Source organism: Clinocottus analis, unplaced genomic scaffold (genome assembly GCF_023055335.1).
Source record: "Clinocottus analis isolate CAN_PGR_092001 unplaced genomic scaffold, fCliAna1.0.p SCAF_6, whole genome shotgun sequence".
NCBI lineage: Eukaryota > Metazoa > Chordata > Actinopteri > Perciformes > Cottidae > Clinocottus > Clinocottus analis.
The window spans coordinates 13,140,926-13,161,689 of NW_027176218.1; the positions used below are offsets into that span (position 1 = coordinate 13,140,926).

A 20,764-nucleotide genomic window follows, 5' to 3' on the forward strand; every position below is an offset into this window, starting at 1 on the left:
CTCCTCAGTGCACTTAGTTTGAGGCTCTTCAGCTGGACTGTAACCGGGCATCCTTTGGGCGAAGCATGAAGGTGCCTCATTTGTCTCATCGTGCAGTTTGGGGTGTTGTTGAAAATATACCATCACGAGTGACCAATATCTCTCTTTGATATTTCAGTTTCCGTGTTAAGCAGAGACCTTTTCCCTCCTGTGCCACATTATAGATTCACACTGTTTGCGATCCACAAGCAACTACTTTAAACAACAGCAGATACACAATCGAGCCGGTCACATTTAGCTGAATATTAATTGGTGGAGTGTGTCGGTGGTAAGGGAACTTGCTGAGGGACAAAGAGGCCAGGTGATCGCCGCTTGAATTGTGAGTCACACGCGAACATATTAAAGCAAACTAAAAATAAGGGTTTCAGACATATTGACACAGAAAAGCTGCATTTGTTACATTTTCAATACATCAGTTAGTGTCTAAAATATCAGAAGACAGTATCCCAAGATGACTTCTGTAGATATTGGATTTACAATGAAAATAAAAACAGGAAAGCAACTAAACATTTTTAGGATAATTTCTTGGATGCTGGTGTTTTCATTATTTTGTCCACCACCTGTCTCTCAGGAGAAGGCTGATTGTCCTACTAACACGTTTCCATGGAGACCACAGGTGGCTCCATTCATCCTTTTGCTCCACCCATCCATTGATCTGTCCAACTATTCATCCATCCTTCCTGTCGGTTGATCAATACTGATGCCATCGAGGCGTCATCGCACAAGGCTATTTGCGTTGTTGGGTTGCCGTAGCAACTGTTGACCTCCCTAAGTGTCCGTACGTTCTTTATTTGCCGTCCAGCTACGCTTCCTGCAAGATAAACATACGTGGTGACGAGCACAATGTATGTCATCCACCTGTCAATCACTCTTGCACTTCGATTACACAACCAGCACCGTGGGGAGATTATCTCCATGAATCCTTTAATCTCATGTCTGCTTATCTGAGTCAAATGTCACAAGAGATGCACAAAGATGTTTGTGAGAGAAAAAAATCCAGCCCTTAAATAAACATGTAGCGAGAAGGAAACTGGTTCTGCTTTTATGTGGATAATGCAGATAAAACATCATCACACACAAGTCACAAGCATGTGTGGGATATTGTGCATTTTTTTCCAATTGGTATTCATTTTGTCAGTTTGACCAATGTACTTTGTCCAATCCCTGAGTGCAATCTTAACACTCGCAGATATCTCAGTTGTCGAAGAAAAGTTTAGAAAATGTTGTATGTTTAAAAATAAAACTTTCACATCATGGTCTGTTGATCAAGAAAACATCAATATATCATTTCAGAAAGTGATTCTCAGAAATTGTAATAAACCGTAGGCTAAAAAACGGTCCCATACATTGTCTCTGTCTTGACTGCCAGAATATTTTCCTCAATGCTTCTTCAGAATCAAGTTGTTGGACATCACTATTGTTGTCATGCTCCACAATGAGAGGCTTCAATTTCTTCTTCCTGGAAGCCATTGCTCCCATCAAGGAAGAAAAGCATGGTTGGCTGGCGGTGATCATTCCTATTAGGTGAACGAGGAAATCTGCTCAGCGCTCTTGTTTGGATGATTGAGTGGATTTCATTCCAGTGAAAACACCGTAAATGTTCTCTTGGATGGGACATTCGCTAACATGTCCATCATTTCGAGAACGAAAATGCTATTTTTTTTCAAAATGTGACTAAAATGTGAATTCTCCAGTTTGAGGCAGGTACCTCCTAAGACTGTGATATGGATTTAACATCATGATTTCTCTCTCCACAGGGAAACGAGTTAAGAAAGATCCTCCTCACACGCTACTATGGAAATCAAAAGCTTCTCTCCAAGTCAGAGCTCGGGAGTGGAAACGGCTCATCTGGCGGCTTTGTCAAGCCGTCATCCGGAGGTAGTGAAACCCCAAATAAACCCGGTAGACACTGCATAACTGCTCACTGCGGAGGAAACAACCGCAGCTAACATGACAGCTTCTTAGGAGAGGTGCTGCTTGACAATTGCTGGCAGACTTTGAATCTGGCTTTTAAAGAGATTTCTAAAAAACCATACAGATGAAAAAATAACTCGATGGATGGATGGAAAGAATAACATATATGAACAAAAACAACTGAAATTTAGATTAGAATAAACACGTATCAATGTGTGCAGTAATATCTGTTTGGAGCACAGTTATGTTACATGTTTATAATTAATCTCTGCAGGTGGTTCTCCCATTCTGGACTCTGACAAACCAGGCAGTAGTGTGGTGGAGATCCAATGTCTCCTGGACAGCGTTGGGGCATCAGAGCTGGTGATTGATCTCATCGTCAACACCAAGAATGACCGGGTGTTTGAGGAGAGCATCCTGTTGGGCATTGCCCTTCTCCAGGGCGGAAACACACAGATACAGGTGAGTAACACACATAATATAGAATTTGTTTATATATATATATATATATATATATATATATATATATATATATATATATATATATATATATATATATATATATATATATATATAATTATTTAGTTTTTCTTTTCAATTATTTACACATTAGTCATCGCAAACCCAGAACACACAAATTCAGATTGAGATTCCTGTTGATCACTACTTTATCTCCCACCTAGAACTCCTTCTATAACCAACTGTACAAGCAGAAGAGGTCCGAGAGGTTCTTCAAAGTTTTTTACGACCGCATGCGTTTGGCCCAGCAAGAGATCCGAGCCTCCGTGTCCGTCAACATGTTTGAGCTCAGCTGCAGAAAAAGGGACGATGACACTGACGTCAGTAGCATGAGGTTGAAGAAAGGTAGAGTCAAGTCATGATGCATTTGAACCTTTTTGAATTATAACCAACACCGCCTCACTCACGAGTGTGGCCAAAACATATTTGTCACCTCTACTGTCTAAAAACTGCAATAAACGGCTGTGTCAAATTGAGGCTAAAAGTACAGTTTATATAAAATGAACCATCTGGATAATAATGCTGGATGTATCGAGAATGTACCGAGTGCATTTAATGTACCTAGTGCATTTAATGTACCTAGTGCATTTAATGTACCTAGTGCATTTAATGTACCTAGTGCATTTAATGTACCTAGTGCATTTAATGTACCTAGTGCATTTAATGTACCTAGTGCATTTAATGTACCGAGTGCATTTAATGTACCTAGTGCATTTAATGTACCGAGTGCATTTAATGTACCTAGTGCATTTAATGTACCGAGTGCATTTAATGTACCGAGTGCATTTATTGTACCTAGTGCATTTAATGTACCGAGTGCATTTAATGTACCGAGTGCATTTAATGTACCTAGTGCATTTAATGTACCTAGTGCATTTAATGTACCTAGTGCATTTAATGTACCGAGTGCATTTAATGTACCGAGTGCATTTAATGTACCTAGTGCATTTAATGTACCTAGTGCATTTAATGTACCTAGTGCATTTAATGTACCTAGTGCATTTAATGTACCTAGTGCATTTATTGTACCTAGTGCATTTATTGTACCTAGTGCATTTAATGTACCTAGTGCATTTATTGTACCTAGTGCATTTATTGTACCTAGTGCATTTAATGTACCTAGTGCATTTATTGTACCTAGTGCATTTAAACGTCACGTCTCGAGCACAAGCAAACATTCCCATAAAAATTGGCCTGGACTGAGTGAAAAGGCTCATATGTACAATTTTAAAACCTTCATGCTTTTGCAGGTCCTCAAGTTTCAACAATAGTGGTGGATGAATACAGAATGATCTTTGTTGCTCTGCTGACTGACTGTTGTTGCCAGTTTCTGCAGTCACATGTCAGGGGCCATGTGACGGCCCACATCACAAGCCTATCAAAAGGCCATTGTATCAACATCGGGTACTGTCATGCTACAGAACCCCAGTCAATACTCGCCCACTTCTTTTTTAGTAGGTCTACAATGTCAAAGAAGTCTGCCATTGATCATTTTATGATCAATCTGAAATGGTAACCTTTAGCATGTTGCTTGTTTTCATCTATCTGTTTACAAAGACATGTCTTCTTTCAAATGGTTCTGTCCTGTGGAATAATTAAACATCAACACAAGTCAAGTCTTTTATATCTCTTTATGCCTACATACTTTGCTCTAGGGAACGAGTCAGGGCTTCATATGAGGGAGGACATGCGAGGGCAGCTGAAGGAGGCCTCCTCGGTGACCTCAAAGGCTTTCTGCGCCTTCAGAAAGGAGCTTGATCCCGACCTCGAAGGCCTCGGCCAGAACAGTGAGATCGGTGGGGCAGAAGAGGCTTTAGAAGAAACTCAGATGAGCCAAGCCATCACCATCATGAAACCAATCCTACGCTACCTTCAGCTTCTCTGTGAGAACCACAATACAGACCTGCAGGTACTGGCCCCCTTTCTTGAGAAAGAACCTTGAGGTCCGCTCTAAAATTCACTGCCGATCGACTGTTTTTCTGCTCCAGAACTTTCTGCGCCACCAATCCAACAAGACGAACTACAATCTGGTGTGTGAGACTCTTCAGTTCTTGGACTGTATATGTGGAAGCACCACTGGAGGCCTCGGGCTACTGGGACTTTACATTAATGAGAGAAATGTGGACTTGGTTCGCCAAACCCTGGAAACTATCACCGAGTACTCCCAAGGACCCTGCCATGAAAACCAGGTCGGTCGAGGTTTGGTTAGTTTGTCATTGTCGATAATTTAATAGTTTCATTTATTAGTTTAGTTCCTTTTTTTTACCACCAATATGTTGGCTGGTATTCACACATAGAATATCAAACCAATTGTTTTTCACTATTGATCGAACGCTTTGTGTTTGTCAAACAAGCACATTTTCTTCCGATGTATTTTGTTTTTATTTCACGTACATTCACTATACCCTTTTTATTTTTCCAGAGCTGTATAGCCAGGCACGAGTCAAATGGCATTGACATAATTATAGCACTGATTGTCAACTCCATCAACCCCCTGGGGAAGCATCGGCTGGACCTCGTGCTGGTGCTCAAGGTGAGCGGCAGGTGCCTCCAAGAGCCGTGAGAGGCTGCTCGCTATGACGCACTGGCATTGAAAGCCATTACTGTAGCAATGCTTATGGTTTGCTTTTCTAGTGGTAATCACCTCAGAGTGCAGGAGAACGGGAACAAGATAACCAACATTCAAATGGTTTAATTCTGCAAAAACTTGCATCCATCATTTCAAGAATTCTTAAATGACTTGTCTCTGTAGGTTGTAGTTGATCAAAATGTAAAGGCTCATTGGTGAAGCTCTGTGTTGCAGAACAATGCCTCCAAACTGCTATTAGCCATCATGGAGAGTCGCCATGACAGTGAGAACGCAGAGAAGATACTCTACAAGATGAGACCCACCGAACTGGTGAGTGTGTGGCAGCATGTACACACACACACACACACACACACACACACACACACACACACACACACACACACACACGCACACACACACAAATAGCTCCCATGTCGAACGGGTTGACAAGTAACTGTAAGTAGCAGTAACATTTCCTAACGTGCATGCGTCAGGTGGATGTAATGAAGGAAGCCTACGCCCAGGGTCTGGAGAGCGAGGAGGACGAGGACAGTGTTGGAGACCAGATCAAACCCAGAGACGTCGGACACAACATTTACATCCTGGCCCACCAGGCAAGAAAAATGCCAATGGCATGACTGCATTTCCTCTCTCTTTGTCTGTCGGACTCCTTTTTGAGTGTGTCCTCGGCACTAAATGATGGAAACGGCTCTTCTACGAATGAAACACTCTGCCAGTTTCTAAAATTAGCTTAAAGGTTGTGACGGGTGTGCAGACAGGTAGACTGTAGGTGTTCTCTGAAGCAGGCGGTCGTCACTGTATTACTAAACAAATGTGCTTTTCCTTGTCGAGGGTAACGGCAGTAGAGAAATCAGACGGGTGCGTTTCGCCCCTGAGAAAGCAGTTTGATCTTGCGTCTGCCTTTCTCTACAGTTTATGTCAGCCGGCGAGGGCACACCAAGTCCAGCTGGTTTTCACTTTGGCTTCTTTAGAGCCAAGTGTCAAACAGGGTGTTTTTGTCCAACCAGCAGACTCGTTTTATCATGACAAAGAAGCTTTGTACACAGACAAAGAGAGAGATGCACTGAAGACACAGACTTAGAAATGAGTTTATCAATCTATCTTTTTTAAGATAGTATCTGGTATTAGCTTCTCAGGGCAGTTGCCATTTATTGTAATTAGTGTGTATGTGTGTGAGATACGCATAGATAATGCATAGAGTAAATAAATAAACAAGAGTGAATGATGTTAGTTTGAGGAAATGCAGACCGTAAACTACTTCTTTCTTCTGCTTTTTTTACTGGCAACCATGTGATTTACAGAAAGCATGACAAAAACTCTGTTTCTGTCATCCTCTTTTGGCAATTATTTATAAATAAAAGTGGTGGTATGCCAGCACCTTTTTTTCTGTTGCTCCCAAGTAGCCAAGAAGAAAATCAGTTATTGCAGGTTTAAGCAACCAAAATACTGAGAGGAAGGGCAATATGGATAAGTAACATAATTGTCTTCACGTAAAGTCTTGTCTTTATAGTGTAATGTATTCCCTTTACTTTGACCCGATATCTGCAGATGTACACTGTTAGTTTATCCTGTCAGAGAGTATAATAATTTCTCCATTATTTGTCTTTTTGCTCGTCTGTCTTCCAATCGCCGTTTCAAGTTGCAACCTCTTGTTTTTAGCTATTACGTTGTCTGATGTGTACACATTTAAAGCCGTATGTCCCAATCTTGTTGATATTGGTATCGACACAGATCTTGTCTTGAGTATGCCGTGCACGTAAAACGTTCACTAAATGAGTAATTTAGTTTTTGGTTCCTAGCTGGCCCGACACAATAAGATCCTGCAGCAGAGCCTGAAGCCGGGGTTGGGCCCGGGTTCAGGAGTGGACCCCGACAATGAAAAGGATAACGCACTCCATTACTATGCCAATCACACAGCTCAGATAGAGGTAAACCTCATCATCACTTCCTCAGTTTATCGTCTGACTCTCTACACCTTAAGCACATCACATCTTTCCTATATAAACCCGTAATAAGGATTTGCTGGATATCTTTTTGCCAGATTGTGCGTGACGACCGCACCATGGAGCAGATAGTGTTTCCGGTCCCTAACATCTGCGAGTACCTCACGGAAGAGTCCATGGTGCGTGTGTTCAACACCACCGAGAGAGACGACCAGGGCAGCAAGGTTAACGACTTCTTCCAGCAGTTTGACAACCTCTACAACGAGATGAGTTGGCAGAAGAAGATCCGCAGTAAGTCTTTACATTCTGAATACAGCGCTTGCAAAATAATGATGGTGGCAGGCAGCAGGAGTGGGCTGCGAGATGGTAAATCATGACGATCATCCAGAGTGTCTGGTTATTGTTATTTCCAGAATAAATTGAAAGGCCTGCCGCATCTTCATTTGTTTGTGTGCTGAGTTTGTGTCCCCATACTTATGCTTTCCGTTCTGTTTGTTTGTGCAGAAAATAAGGCTCTGTTCTGGTTCTCACGACACATCTCTGTTTGGGGGAGCATCTCCTTCTACCTAGCCTGTCTGCTCAACATCTCTGTCGCTGTATTCTACCCCTTTGGCGATGATGGTGATGAGGGTGAGAATGTCTCAGTTATACTTCTTATTTATTTACGTTTTAAAGAGTTCAAAAAGCTGCTTAGGGTGCTGGTTGCTCAATGTCTTACTGGGATAAACGTTGTTATTGATATGAGTGACTCTGCTTCTCCAACTCTGACCAGTCAAGTTAAACCTTATGTTTCCTTGTTCATAAAGGAATGATCCCAGTCACTTCCACACAGTGAGGCATATAAATTAAACACTCTTCGGATGAATGCGATGCACAAAGCCAAAGGTATTGATATCGGCATCGTGACTGAAATACTCAGGTGGAAGCATCCCGAGGATCCTACTTGTCAGTAGAGTGTATTTTTGAACAAAATGTGCTTCATTGAACACTCCCTCACGTGTTAGTTGCACCTGGGGGCCTGCTCTCCAAAGCAGGATGTGGGGTCCCTGCTCCTCAGGTTATGTTTGAGATATGAGATCAACTCTTATAAAAGCACCACTCACTGACCAATCAAAAGTCAGTACGTAGATCATGAATTCACATTACAAAAACACAAAGAAAAGTCATAACCCAGGTTTAAACGGTCAGTTTAAAGTAACAGTTTAACCGGTCCCATGCAAATGAATCGTTGACTGTGTGAACACGTAAATTAACAGATTCATAATATCACTGTTTTATCTCGACCAAAATAGATCTGATTATAATTATATGTGGGTATCATGTTAAGTTAATGTGTTAAGTAAGTAATATTATTGTGCGTGTGTGTGTGTGTGTGTGTGTGACAACAGTCAAGCCTTATTTCAGCTGCACCCTGATGTTGTGAGACTGTCTTGGGATCAAATTTTTAAAAATCGCATATCATATATTCACAATGTTTGTCAGCTTTAAGAGCTGCGTGTTGCAGTGTGACATCTCAAAGTTGTGTCTTACTCACAGACTGGAGGCAGTGTTTCTTGTATGTATGCTGTGTAGGTGATTATAAGTTGTGAAAGAAAACCTTTTTACTGCTTAGAATAATGTGTATATACATTTTGTATTTGCTCTCCAGTTAGTTTGTTGCCGCTTGAGTGCAACTGAAAGAATAAGAACACACCCAGCAACACATGAGCCTAACAGAACACACACATGTAGTTATATTGTATAGACATATTGTGCTCGAGATGGAGCAGAGATATTATACCATATGAGTTCTGTTGTTCGTTATAGTGTGATCAGATGTTGTCTTTTTCCGCTTAACTTGTGAAACACTTAAAGTGTTTCACTGGAAGCCTCTTTAATCAATAAATCATCAGGACACTAGTTTTCTCAAGAAGCTGGTTTGAGTGATGAAGTTGAGGCTCCCAATGGACTAATGTTTGTCATTTCAAAGTGTTGCCTCTGATTGTATTGTGCTAAGTGACGCTTTTAGCTCAGGTGAATAATTCATTACAGGAAGGCCACAACGCTTCAGAGCTCTGACCTTGTGCACTGGCACCTTGATTTGAGCTTCATTCTTCTGTTCAGGCACCTTGTCCCGCTTCTGGAATATCCTGCTGTGGGTGGCATTGGGGGTGTTCACCGCACTACTTCCTGTCTTACCCAAGCCGCTGGGTATCTTGTTCTTCCTGGTCTCCCTCATTCTACGAGCCATCTACACTATGGGCCTGGCTCCCGCCCTGTTGCTGCTGGGTGCAGTCAATGTGAGTAACAGAAGATTTCAGCTCCTGTTATTGGGGGACATGTCCCCTCTTCTGCCTGTGTGTTTATAATAATATTTAGTTATTGTAAAGTCATACTTTTTTTTATTACTGCTTATTATTTGTATTGTTTTAAAATTATTATTATTTTTTACTATCTACCCTTTGCTGCTGCAACTCTGCACATTTCGCCACTGCAGGACTAATAAAGCATTATCTTATCAGAGCTATTGGCTTCTTTTTTATTTTTTGTCCATGAACCTTGTTTGCTTCTCTTTCAGCTGTTCAACAAGTTGGTCTTTCTTGTAAGCTTTGTGGGCAACCAGGGGACGTTCACTCGAGGCTACAAAGCAGTTGTTATGGACATGCTCTTTATCTATCATTTGGGCTATGCCATCATCTGTGTCCTGGGCCTCTTCGTGCACGAGTTCTTCTACAGCTTTTTGGTAAGAAATCGCTCACACTTAAATTCAATGAAAGTGCGATTGGTTGATTAGTTTAGAGAAGAAACATTCTGATTGTTTAATTGCTGTTGACTCACTGATGTTGTTCTCCCTCCAGTTGTTTGACCTGGTGATCCGAGAGGAGACGTTGCTCAACGTGATAAAGAGCGTGACGAGAAATGGCCGCTCGATTATTCTGACTGCTGTCCTGGCCATCTTCCTCGTTTACTTCTTTTCTATCATAGGCTTCCTCTTCCTCAAGGATGACTTCCGAATGGAGGTGGACCGCCTTCCTGCACCAGGTCAGAACTTCTTTTTTTTTTTTTTACCCTGCATCTCAAACTGTCTCTACAATGTAAAGTAGACTCATGTGGACTTCTGCCTTGGCAAAATAAACTCTAAGACACTGCACACATATTGCAATTTCCCTGGTTTGAGCTTTTGTTGCATGTCATCTCTCACCTTTTCCCCTCATTTCCTGTCAGGTCTATACTGCATTCTTCCTAAGATACTTTAGAAAAAAATAAATAAATAAATATATATATATATATTTTAAATTTATATTAAAAATATATATATTTGCCTTAAAACATGTCATAAACCTGCAATATTTTACAGTGCTCTCACAAACATCTATGTGTTATTTTCCTCCTCTAAACTTATGAAATACTCAAAGGATGTTCATCATAGAAGTTAATACATTTTAAACCCGGAAACCTGGAACAAAATATGCGATAAATCAGTTGGCGGATATATTAATTAAGTGCGTGAGAGATTTCTTACCAATTTGCTCTTACCAAAAAGCTGTAGAAGAACTCGCGCACAAAAAGGTCCAGCACACAGATGATGGCATAGCCCAAATGACAGATAAAGGGCATGTCCATAACCACTGCTTTGTAGCCTCAAGTGAGCGTCCCCTGGTTGCCCACAAAGCTTACAAGAAATACCAACCACAGTATACTGTCTAAACATACAAGTACATGTTTTGAAACACAATATAGTGTAGGTGTGCTAATGAGCTCGGCCACAGTGCTCCGATAGCTCCTGCTAGCACATGTGCACCTGTTGCATAACCTGGTGGCGGCGCCATCCTGTGTGTTGCTGAATAGAGCACAGCAGACCCAGCGGAGCAGCGGTGGGTTATGTAACCAGCTGGGTTCACGCCTGTCTGTCTGTCTGTCTGCTGAGGCACAAGCGGAGCTCCATCAGAACTGAGAAGCACTCTGTCCACACTTGTGCTGCCTCGGGGCTGTGGCCCCTGTGCCCTCCACTCTTCTTCTTCTTCTTCCTCTTCCTCGGCCTGTGGTCTCCCAGCCCTGCCCTCTGTCCTCTGTCCTGTCAGGGACAAAGGCCCCTTTGGAGACACTCTGGCCCAGGTGAACAGTTCTTCTTCTGCCCGTCTGCCTGAGCCTATCACACTCAAGCACAGCTTCTCTGCCGCTTGGGGCTTTACCGATGTGCAAATGATTTGTTCAGGTTCTTTCAGCAGCACTTCACCGCCCACCCAGCAGCTGCTGCCTCAGTTTACATAACGTCTGACTAAATCTTTCTTGCTGATTTTACTGGTGCTGATGAAAATTAGGGGCAATGAGTTTTAATGTCAGAACACAATTTAATCATCTTCTTTCATTTGTAAATAATCGTGTTGTTATCATTAATAAATCTCAAATAATTTTCCCTTTTCATTCTTTTTTTCCTTCAAAAGGAAAAGTGGATTTATTGAGGCGCAGTGGAGTTGCTGAATCGTGTATAAAAGATAGCTGTCCTGTTTCAACACCTAACAATGTTCCTGGTAAGTTTTGATTTGAATTAATTAGTTATATTTTCTCGTCTGAACTTGCTTGGTGGACAACTTTTAAAATGTTGTGGTTAGACCGAGGTGTATATGTTACCTTCCTGTCAGTAGTCAGTTCCTGAAAGGCTACACACACATAAACGCACACAGGCAGACACACACACATACACAGGCGTGCACACACGCCCACGCTCACACACAAACACACACACACACACGCACGCACATAGGCGTGCGCACAAAGAAACTTGATGAGGCAGAGGGGGTGACTCACACTCCTCTTTGTGTCCGTGCATCTCCCTGGATCACCTGCACCATAGGGGCACGCAACGTGATCTCATACACATCCTTCTCCTCCGTCTATTTTCAGTATATGTACATTACTGCTGAGATATGAATCTTTTTTCCGTTTGACTTTCATATTTGAAGAGGTGAATTTAAGGTATCCATTTGATCTTTAGTCACAGCGTAATCAGCTGTTCCCATGACAAGCGGTTACATTTGTGTTTTATGATTTGATGTGATTTAGTCAAATGTTCTGATTGTGAGTTTTGTACATTTAGTTAATCCTTTAAAATCTTCAAAGGAGAAGAACAAAGGTACTACAGTATATACAAAAAGTATTGTAAAAATTGTAACACAAATGTAGATACTAATTTAAATAGAAGCCAATTCTGCATATGTATCCTTTGTCTACTGTTTTATGCATTTCCCATTCTGTGTGTCTGCTTATAGATGATGGGACCGAGCGGGTGTGTGACACTCTGCTCATGTGTATAATCACGGTTTTGAACCAGGGACTACGCAATGGCGGTGGTGTGGGAGACATCCTCCGGAGACCCTCCAAAGTGGTTAGACGGGGTTTTGTTCGCTTATTACGGAGATTATTTTTACTTAATGTCTGTTGGTAATGACTTGAAGTTTAAATGCATTCAATTGGTGCTGCTTTAGCATTAATTTGAACAATCGTAGTGATTGTAAAAGTTAAATGATGCATTTTCTTCATATTTTTCCTGTAGGAGCCTTTGTTTGCGGCCCGAGTGGTTTACGACCTTCTGTTCTTCTTCATCGTTATCATCATCGTTCTTAACCTCATCTTTGGTGTCATCATCGACACCTTCGCTGACTTGAGAAGTGAGAAACAAAGGAAGGAGGAGATCCTGAAAACCACCTGTTTCATCTGCGGTGTGTACGGCTATGTGGTTGACCTAATGCTGTATGCTAATGATAGCGAAGTGAAAGAACAGTATGTTTAGAAGAACTAATGGTAACTAAAGCTCATGTCTTGCAGGGTTGGAGAGGGACAAATTTGACAACAAGACGGTGTCCTTCGAGGAACACATCAAATCTGAGCACAACATGTGGCATTACCTCTACTTCCTGGTTCTGGTGAGGGTGAAGGATCCGACCGAATACACCGGCCCTGAGAGCTACGTGGCCCAGATGATTGGGGTCAGTAGACCAGAACTACACACACGGGAAATAGTTTTACAGGAAATAGTTCCTCAGTACTTTTTGCGATGCAGTTTCACGCACCACACAAGCGGCTCTATCATCAAAAATACTGTAGCTTAAGTTACAGTGAAGCTCTTTAATTTTCTGTTTGCAAGGTATACAAAGGAAGGCCACTTATTTTTAATATGACACACGAAAGCCACTGAGATTTTGTTTATTATTCCAGGAATATGTGGACAAACAAGCACATTCATTTCACCCCCTTATTCATATTTTGTTGGCGAGCCGTACCAGACAGCATACAGATGTCTCAGTGTTGGAGTCTTAAAGTTTTGCAGCCTTCCTTACTTTGCAGACTTGCACAGTGTGCAAGAGAAGCGTGTGACTCTACAGCAGACGAGCGATCGAAAAATGAGACTGAGCCTCTAGGCCTGTGCCAGGCATTTCAATTTATTCTCTTTCCCTCTCGCTGCTGGAGAGAGATGGTTCTCTGTTCTCAGGTAGTCTTCACTATTCTGAGCTCCTAACCTGCTGGGACACAGTGTGGTTAAATAGTAATTAAACCCAGTCCAGCTCTATTATCATCAATGCACCAACTTGCTGCACTGACACACAGACAAGAAGTTGAAGGATGTAAGGGCAACTAAAGGTGTTGCCGTTAGGTTAATGGATTCAAATGAAGCCTCAGAGCGCAATGGCACATTTTGTGATTAACATTTGGCCATGATGGGCATAAGAATGGTGGCATTATAATGAACAATTTGCATTATAAACAGGTGACAGACATTGAATTAATATGCATCAGCAGGTCTTCCAACAGGTCGGCTCTCTGATGCGAGGCCATGGTATATCTCTGTGATGAGGTAATGATGAGTCAGGAATTTATATTAACACCTCCTAACATGGTGCAGAGCAGAAATACTCACTGGGAAAAAACACACTTTAGCACTTGTGTGTTTTACAATATAATAATAATATAATAAATGGTGGAATCATTTTAAAGCCCCTGCAAGGTTTTAGTTTTTCTCAATAGTTTTGGATATTGTCTCATTAAGGAACATTTAAATTTTAGTTTAGGAAAGGAAAAAGCATCCATCGGCATTATTTATTAAGATTAACAGTCACAAACTCAACTAGCAAAAACTAACTGTGGCAGACTTCATCTAGGACCCTGTGACCTTTAAGAAGGAGCTCTTTGAGAACATTTATTTCCAGAATCTGTTATGAAAAAATGAAAAAACAAATGAATTAAAAAGTTTTGAAGTCTGTGATCATGTTGGGCTCCATGTGCCCTCTCAACGGCCGCGCCGAGAGTTTGACACGTAAAAACAAGTGTGAGCGTTTGAGGAGGTTGTTGGAAAAAGAGTTGAAACCCAATGACCTCAAACACACACACACACACACACACACACACACACACACACACACACACACACACACACACACACACACATACCCGCACATGCACAATGACCATCATAATGAGTGCACCTGGCTGGGTAAGGTAGAGTGATGTGGTGCGAAGCAAAAGAGCAGGATCGCGTTACACTGAGTGTCTGTTCTGTTGGTGTGTTGTGCGTGTGGATGGGAATTAGGGTGTTTGTGTGTAAAATCATGACAGCGACTGCAGGCCTAGCAGGTATTGCAGCAGCCACATCGCTGTTATATAACCCATCTCAAGTGGCCTACTAATAGCTCAGCCCTGGCTGGCACGTGCTCTCCTGTCCCTTTCTCTCTCTAACACAGACATAGTCCTCTTCATCTGTCCTTCATCTGATTTACAACCCACATAGAACACCTTGTCTGTAACAAAAGTAGTGGAAAAGTAGTAGTAGTTGCAGTAGCAGCTGCTCTTTAGAAACTGCTCAGCTGAAGAACTTGTTTATTTGTGTGTTTATTTGTGTGTGTTTGATTGTGTCTGTCTGTCTATGGTAAGTGATACGATCTGCAGACTCGTCTGGTACACTCACTGTGTGCCGTGTCATTGTATCTCTGGACATTTTAAGCTTAAATTCCTGACCAAAGTCTGGATTACTTCATGCAAGGTAATAAATAATGTACTTTACTTTCGAACACAACCAAAAATGCAAAGAGCTACAGTGATGTGTGATGAATATCCCAATAAACAGTTTACAATTTTCAGGTACGGTGAGACTTTTATAGGCATGACCCTATAGCATACATCACATTTCATAATTAATTTAATTATTTGAGTTTATTTACCAATATATAAGCCTGTCAAATAGGAGTATTGTTTATTAATTACCCCAAACTATACATTATATTCATTCAACCCTTCATTTTAATAAATTTGCCGTTGTGGAGATGAGTCTTTTTCCACATCTACATTAGCCAACTATTGTCTCAGGGTGGCATTTGCTCTCATCTTCATATGTGAGAAATTTGGGGGACATTTTCAAAAAGTAGTTGTCTAGTAGCATAAGCAGTAGCAGTAAAGATAAATCACACCTACAACAGGAGCACACATTTTTCAGGCTTGCTGGAATTGGACTCCGGTTTCTGACATTGGTGACTACAGCTGCTCCTCCAGTGTGTTTACAACAGAAACATAACTTCTCTGGTTGACCTTCTAGCTCGCTGCACAGCTGGAGTACAGTATGTGCATGTACGTGGTGAAACGCATCCGCGGTATGGCGACGGCAGGCAGAGTGAGAAGCACACAAATGTCTGTAAATTCATGCTCGCTGAGGTGTTTAAATGGATCAGTGAAGCAACACTAAAGCTTTGACTCATTTAGCACACAGTGGACTACTGTACAGTCTAATGACCAGCAGTGAGACGTGAATGGGGGTAGTTCAGATTCTGCACAGTCACTGCTTAACTTCATATCATTGATCTGTAGATGATGCCTCAACCAACATGACAGACTGTACGTTCAAACAGGATATTGTGTCGACCCTTAATAACGTCTCTTAGGTCTCTTTATTGAATCTTTGTGGTTACCCAATCCATCAGTTATGGATGACTTGATAAAACAAGCTTCAGATAGTCCTCAGTTACAGTGATGCTTCAGCTCGGTCTTTGAGCTCACAGAGGCTTCGCTGTGTTTCTTAAGCTGTGAGAAAGGAAACTGTTCTTTTTTTTATTTATTGGCCCCTTGATGCCTGAGGCCCAAATTAGCCCGAGATTCTTACGCAAGCTCTTATAGGAAGACTTGATTCATACTGTGCAGCTCTGCAGTCATACTTAATCAGTCTAACTGCTTCCCCTGTAGTCAGGGATCGAAAAAGTTTTCTAATGAAAAGTAAAAAGCAGTCCGAGTGTTGAAAACAACCAAAAAACAAATGCAGTTAATACATGGCTGTTTTCGGAGTCAGAAATACATACATACATTTACTTGGTTACATTTGATAACGGCAAAATTTATCCTGACAGACACTTATTTTTCAGAATAAAAAGTTAGTTGTCAGTTCGTCATCAATTTGAAGATGTCCTTGACATGTCAAATGACAGATGCACAAGTGGTAGAAAACACAATCAACTTTGAGCTAAACGGCAACATGCAAAATGTTCTATAACCTAAATTAATGGTAAAAGTTGCTTTACTGTGGCTTTCTGTTCTTGTGCATGGTATTTATTTTAAAATATGCCTTACATGCCATGAATTTTATTGACAAGTGCAGATTGTTTAAATGACATAAATATTACAATTCAGCAATGGTATGTCAATGCCATTAAACTTGTCAATGAATTTCACAGTAAGTAAGTTTGGAGCATCAGTTCCATTATGTGTTGGTGCCATTAGTGTCTTAGCAAAGTGGGATAAACTTATTAATTAAGGGAACAAAAAAAACTATAAGCCACATTGTCCTCCTCACTCCATGTCCTCAGCGTCTCACACACAGATCAGTTTTTCTATCGCTATAGTTTATTCTTATATAAGAGTAGGTGGGAGAATACCTCACTGCCCCCAATGGACTTCATGTGGTGCCAGTCAAAACCCACTCTCGGCACCTTTTAAGTCATTTTTATCAGAACTGGCAGAGGAATATTACATAAGATCAGCGGATGGCAGTCTGTCTCTGTGAAATCTATCTCCCTTTCAAGAGCATGCGTGTTGTAAAACACACACTCTTGCTCTCAGTCTGCTATGTACATATCCATGCAGATGCACGGCAACAGTACACACACCCACACATATACAAACACAGACGCACTTAAGTCCATTACATAATGCCCATAGGTTCGTTTTGCTCACTCTGCCCTGTCCACTGCGCTGTTGGAAAAACACATGATAAACTAAATGTCTCAGTTTGCATGCACACACGCACCCAACAACGCACACACACACACACACACACACACACACACACACACACACACACACACATACATTAATAACACTATACTCCCAGTTGTGTTCTTGATAGACGACAGTGACTCATTTCCACACCAACAGTGTGGGTGAGAAGTAAAATGCCAGTTACTGTTCATTGAGTGTATAATTGCTATCCACAGTATCTCAGAGACACCAGTGCGTTTAAAACATTTTACACTGTCGAGCACAAAACGGAGAGCCGCTTCCATTCTGATTGAATGTTTAATATTACTCCTCCACGCCTGTTTCCAATTACTAATACCTCTCTGTTTACTCTCCTCCTGCAGTCTGGCTTTCGCGCTGTAATACTCCACGCACGTCTATGCAAATCCACCTTGCCGTTGTTTGTGCCAACATAGTGTTGCGGCCGTCTGTCTGACCTCCTGAGTCAGCTTTATTTGAGCCTTTTATGCCTTTCACCTTTCTCACTGCTTCTCTCACATCCCATCTCTCCTCCCAGGAGAAGAACTTGGAGTGGTTCCCCCGTATGAGAGCCATGTCTCTGGTGAGCAGCGAGGGAGACAACGAGCAGAATGAGATGCGCTCTTTGCAGGACAAACTGGACGGCACTGTCACTCTGGTGGCTCAGCTGTGTGGCCAGCTGGCTGAGCTCAAGGATCAGGTACGGTGCCACTTCAGGCCATGTTTCAAGCGGTGGTGGGAACAGCTCTGGTCTGAGCACTGTGGTTGTCTGAACTGAATGCCTGATGACTAAGCTAAAAAAAAAAAAAAAAAGTAACGTTGTGTGTGTGAATGCATGCTGTTCAGCCAATGTATCACATGACTGTGAGCTTCACGTGCTACCTCACCTTGAGACTCCTTTCCTCTAAAATCACCAAGAGGTCACATGGAGGCGGTGCAGTCAGCAGTCTCATTTTGCTATCCATCTCTTTGCTGTAACCTAGATGAATTATATTAGATCCTTAACACTCCTGAACACTGCACGGTAGGTGACTATCGCATCAGCGATCAACGCGACTGATTGCCGCCAGTGAGCCTCTGGCTGTCTGGATGACTAGCTATGCTGCTGCAGTGTGACTGATCACTCTCATCACCTGCCTCCCCTGCATGTGATTCCAGTCACAGGCCTGTCCTTGTTCCTCTTCTGCCAGACGTGTGAAAACAACTCCTACTGGGAAAGGATCACACTCCGATAAACAAAAAAACAACCTCTCGAAGCAGTTCAATCAACATCTCTCTCCCCGTTTGTTGAAGTGTCCTTGAGCAAAACACAGATGCCTTATCTCTGAATCTGGAATAATACGTGGCCTGCAGTTGACCAAAACTACAATACAGCTTGAGTAGTCGACGGTGACTAATATGGAATCATGGGGTTTGCGAAGATGTCACTCCACCTTTTGTGATAAACAGAAACTTTGCGATGCGGGTGATTTCATGCAGACCAAACCACAGCTCTGCAGTCACAAGGGGGAGGCCTGCAGGTCTCACACCAGCGCAACTCAACCGTTTCTGACTGGAAAGTGCTCCTGCAGCTCCTTCCTCATTACCACCTCTGCTGACCTCGGCGCTTTACACTATCACGACTCAGATTATGTGTGTGTGGGTGGGAGTTTTAGAGTTTTGCACCGCGTACTCAATTTCCTTTAATCTGCATTTACAGTGTATGGGTGTCACGAAATTAGTGGCCTTCATTTCTGACGTTTTTATGAGACTGAAAACCGTACCAACCGATCTGATTTCTAAATCTTATCTGCCACACTTTTGCAAAATGCATGTAACTGCTCTGCACAATACATGACAGGGTCCGCAAATTAAGTTTCCCAGGGAGTTTCCAGTCATAACAGCGGTTAAACAAAGTGATTTGCATACAACATGAGAAAACATCTCTTTTGTAATATCTCAGTCTCATGTTTTTTTCCTTCTCCGTGTCCTCTCCACAGATGACAGAACAGAGGAAGAACAAGCAGAGGCTTGGATTCCTGGGTCCTCCGCAGCCCAACCATCTCAGCTCGGCCCACTGAGGATCTCAGTGCTCAAACATGACACAGTGACGGGCAACTGGACTGCACGCTAGAAATGCAGACACACACAAACCACAGCCTTAAGAACAATACATGGGCAGACTTTCAATTGCCGATGACAAAATGCAAGAGTTCAGCAAGGGTTGACACAAATGTTTTGATATAGTGCCTTTCCTATGACACAATCACTGCGTTTTGGGACTCCATTTGTGCCTTATGTGCTCTCTCCGCCACTCGGAGTGTGCTTTATTTGCCGCCTTGAACACACCTTCATACAAAGGAACTCAGCTCTGTGAATGATTGGCCAGCCACGACACACACCTGCCAGTGTAGTGTTAGTGTCCCAGACAGAGGTCGAGGGAAAGGTTAAGGTGAGGTTAATGGTTAAGTGCAGTCTGCGGACGGTCACGTCTCGTTCCTGGACTGTCCCCAGCGCTGATGTCTCGGAGAGAGCGAACACAAAGGTCGTGATTGGCAATGTTTGAGAAGTTGGTCTCAAGGGGGAAGATTCTCCCCTTTTACCTTTTTTAGATGTTGGATGGTATTTATGACAAAATATGCGGTTCATAGCTGGAGTATTATTTTGGTGCCGTGCTGCCTTACTCATTAACTTTTCGAAACAGAATTGCAACTGCTGAAAGTGCACTTTTTTTTAAAGTGCGAACATTTAAGCCTGTAACTGGAAACATTGGTTAGCTGGGGTATTATTTTTGCATGCTTTGTGTTATGTTTAAAAATGCATTCGCTGCACCATTTCATATTGTTTTTTAAATACATTTATACAGAGTATATAAATAACATAAATGTGAATAAAAAATAATGATGCAGAACTTACTTGAAATGTCTTTTAAATCGAAATCTTATATTGGTACATAATGTTGTAGACTGAAGATGGTAAGATTACAGTTCTTTGTTACAATATGAACATCATGTCTATGGAGATGCCAGTACTGTTATATTCACTGCATCTGCTCATAACATCTTCATCTTCCACTGTTTCTTAAAGTTTAATTTTATAAGTGTAAATCATAGTCTCTCTTTGACTGCAATCGATTGTTAAATCCAACCTTGTTTTTTAAACTTGCACAAACTAATGGCAGATTATAAGTGCATGCCCTCAATGTTAACTGTCCTGTGACACTTTCTGTTTAAACAAAGTGTATAGAAATGTGTGTTTTATGTGATCAGATGTAATAAATTTGTAACAAGACTTATCTGCGTGCTTTAAGTCAACAGCTTTCTAACAGAGTTGAGCCTCAGTCCTTGTTGTTTTTGGAGATGAATGAGCGTTCAACCTAACCCTCAGTTTACTCACACTACTGTTTCATCATGACAGAGGAAAAGACCTGTCTTCTGGAGACAGGATCCTATTTCAACTCATACATCAGGGGTAGTCATCTAATATTAAACTCAAAGTTGCTCTCAATGATCTGCTTTTGTTCATTTCTTTATGCTCCTCTTTAAATGAT

The 20,764-nt window shown here is 41.8% G+C and overlaps 1 protein-coding gene across 1 annotated transcript in view; it reads left to right on the forward strand.

Moving 5' to 3' along the window:
- Positions 1-20,505, forward strand: part of itpr2 (inositol 1,4,5-trisphosphate receptor, type 2) — a 50,608-nt gene extending 30,103 nt beyond the window's left edge. Inside the window, exons 38-57 of the mRNA XM_068602402.1 lie at positions 1,797-1,917; positions 2,228-2,415; positions 2,637-2,817; positions 4,128-4,381; positions 4,461-4,661; positions 4,895-5,005; positions 5,276-5,371; positions 5,536-5,655; positions 6,862-6,990; positions 7,104-7,296; positions 7,510-7,635; positions 9,109-9,284; positions 9,563-9,727; positions 9,843-10,026; positions 11,430-11,516; positions 12,255-12,370; positions 12,539-12,704; positions 12,811-12,971; positions 17,774-17,935; positions 19,215-20,505. Of these exons, the coding sequence (XP_068458503.1) occupies positions 1,797-1,917; positions 2,228-2,415; positions 2,637-2,817; positions 4,128-4,381; positions 4,461-4,661; positions 4,895-5,005; positions 5,276-5,371; positions 5,536-5,655; positions 6,862-6,990; positions 7,104-7,296; positions 7,510-7,635; positions 9,109-9,284; positions 9,563-9,727; positions 9,843-10,026; positions 11,430-11,516; positions 12,255-12,370; positions 12,539-12,704; positions 12,811-12,971; positions 17,774-17,935; positions 19,215-19,295 (3,018 nt within the window). The 3' untranslated portion in view covers positions 19,296-20,505. The remainder of the gene's footprint in view (positions 1-1,796; positions 1,918-2,227; positions 2,416-2,636; positions 2,818-4,127; positions 4,382-4,460; positions 4,662-4,894; positions 5,006-5,275; positions 5,372-5,535; positions 5,656-6,861; positions 6,991-7,103; positions 7,297-7,509; positions 7,636-9,108; positions 9,285-9,562; positions 9,728-9,842; positions 10,027-11,429; positions 11,517-12,254; positions 12,371-12,538; positions 12,705-12,810; positions 12,972-17,773; positions 17,936-19,214) is intronic.
- Positions 20,506-20,764: the final 259 nt, after the last annotated feature.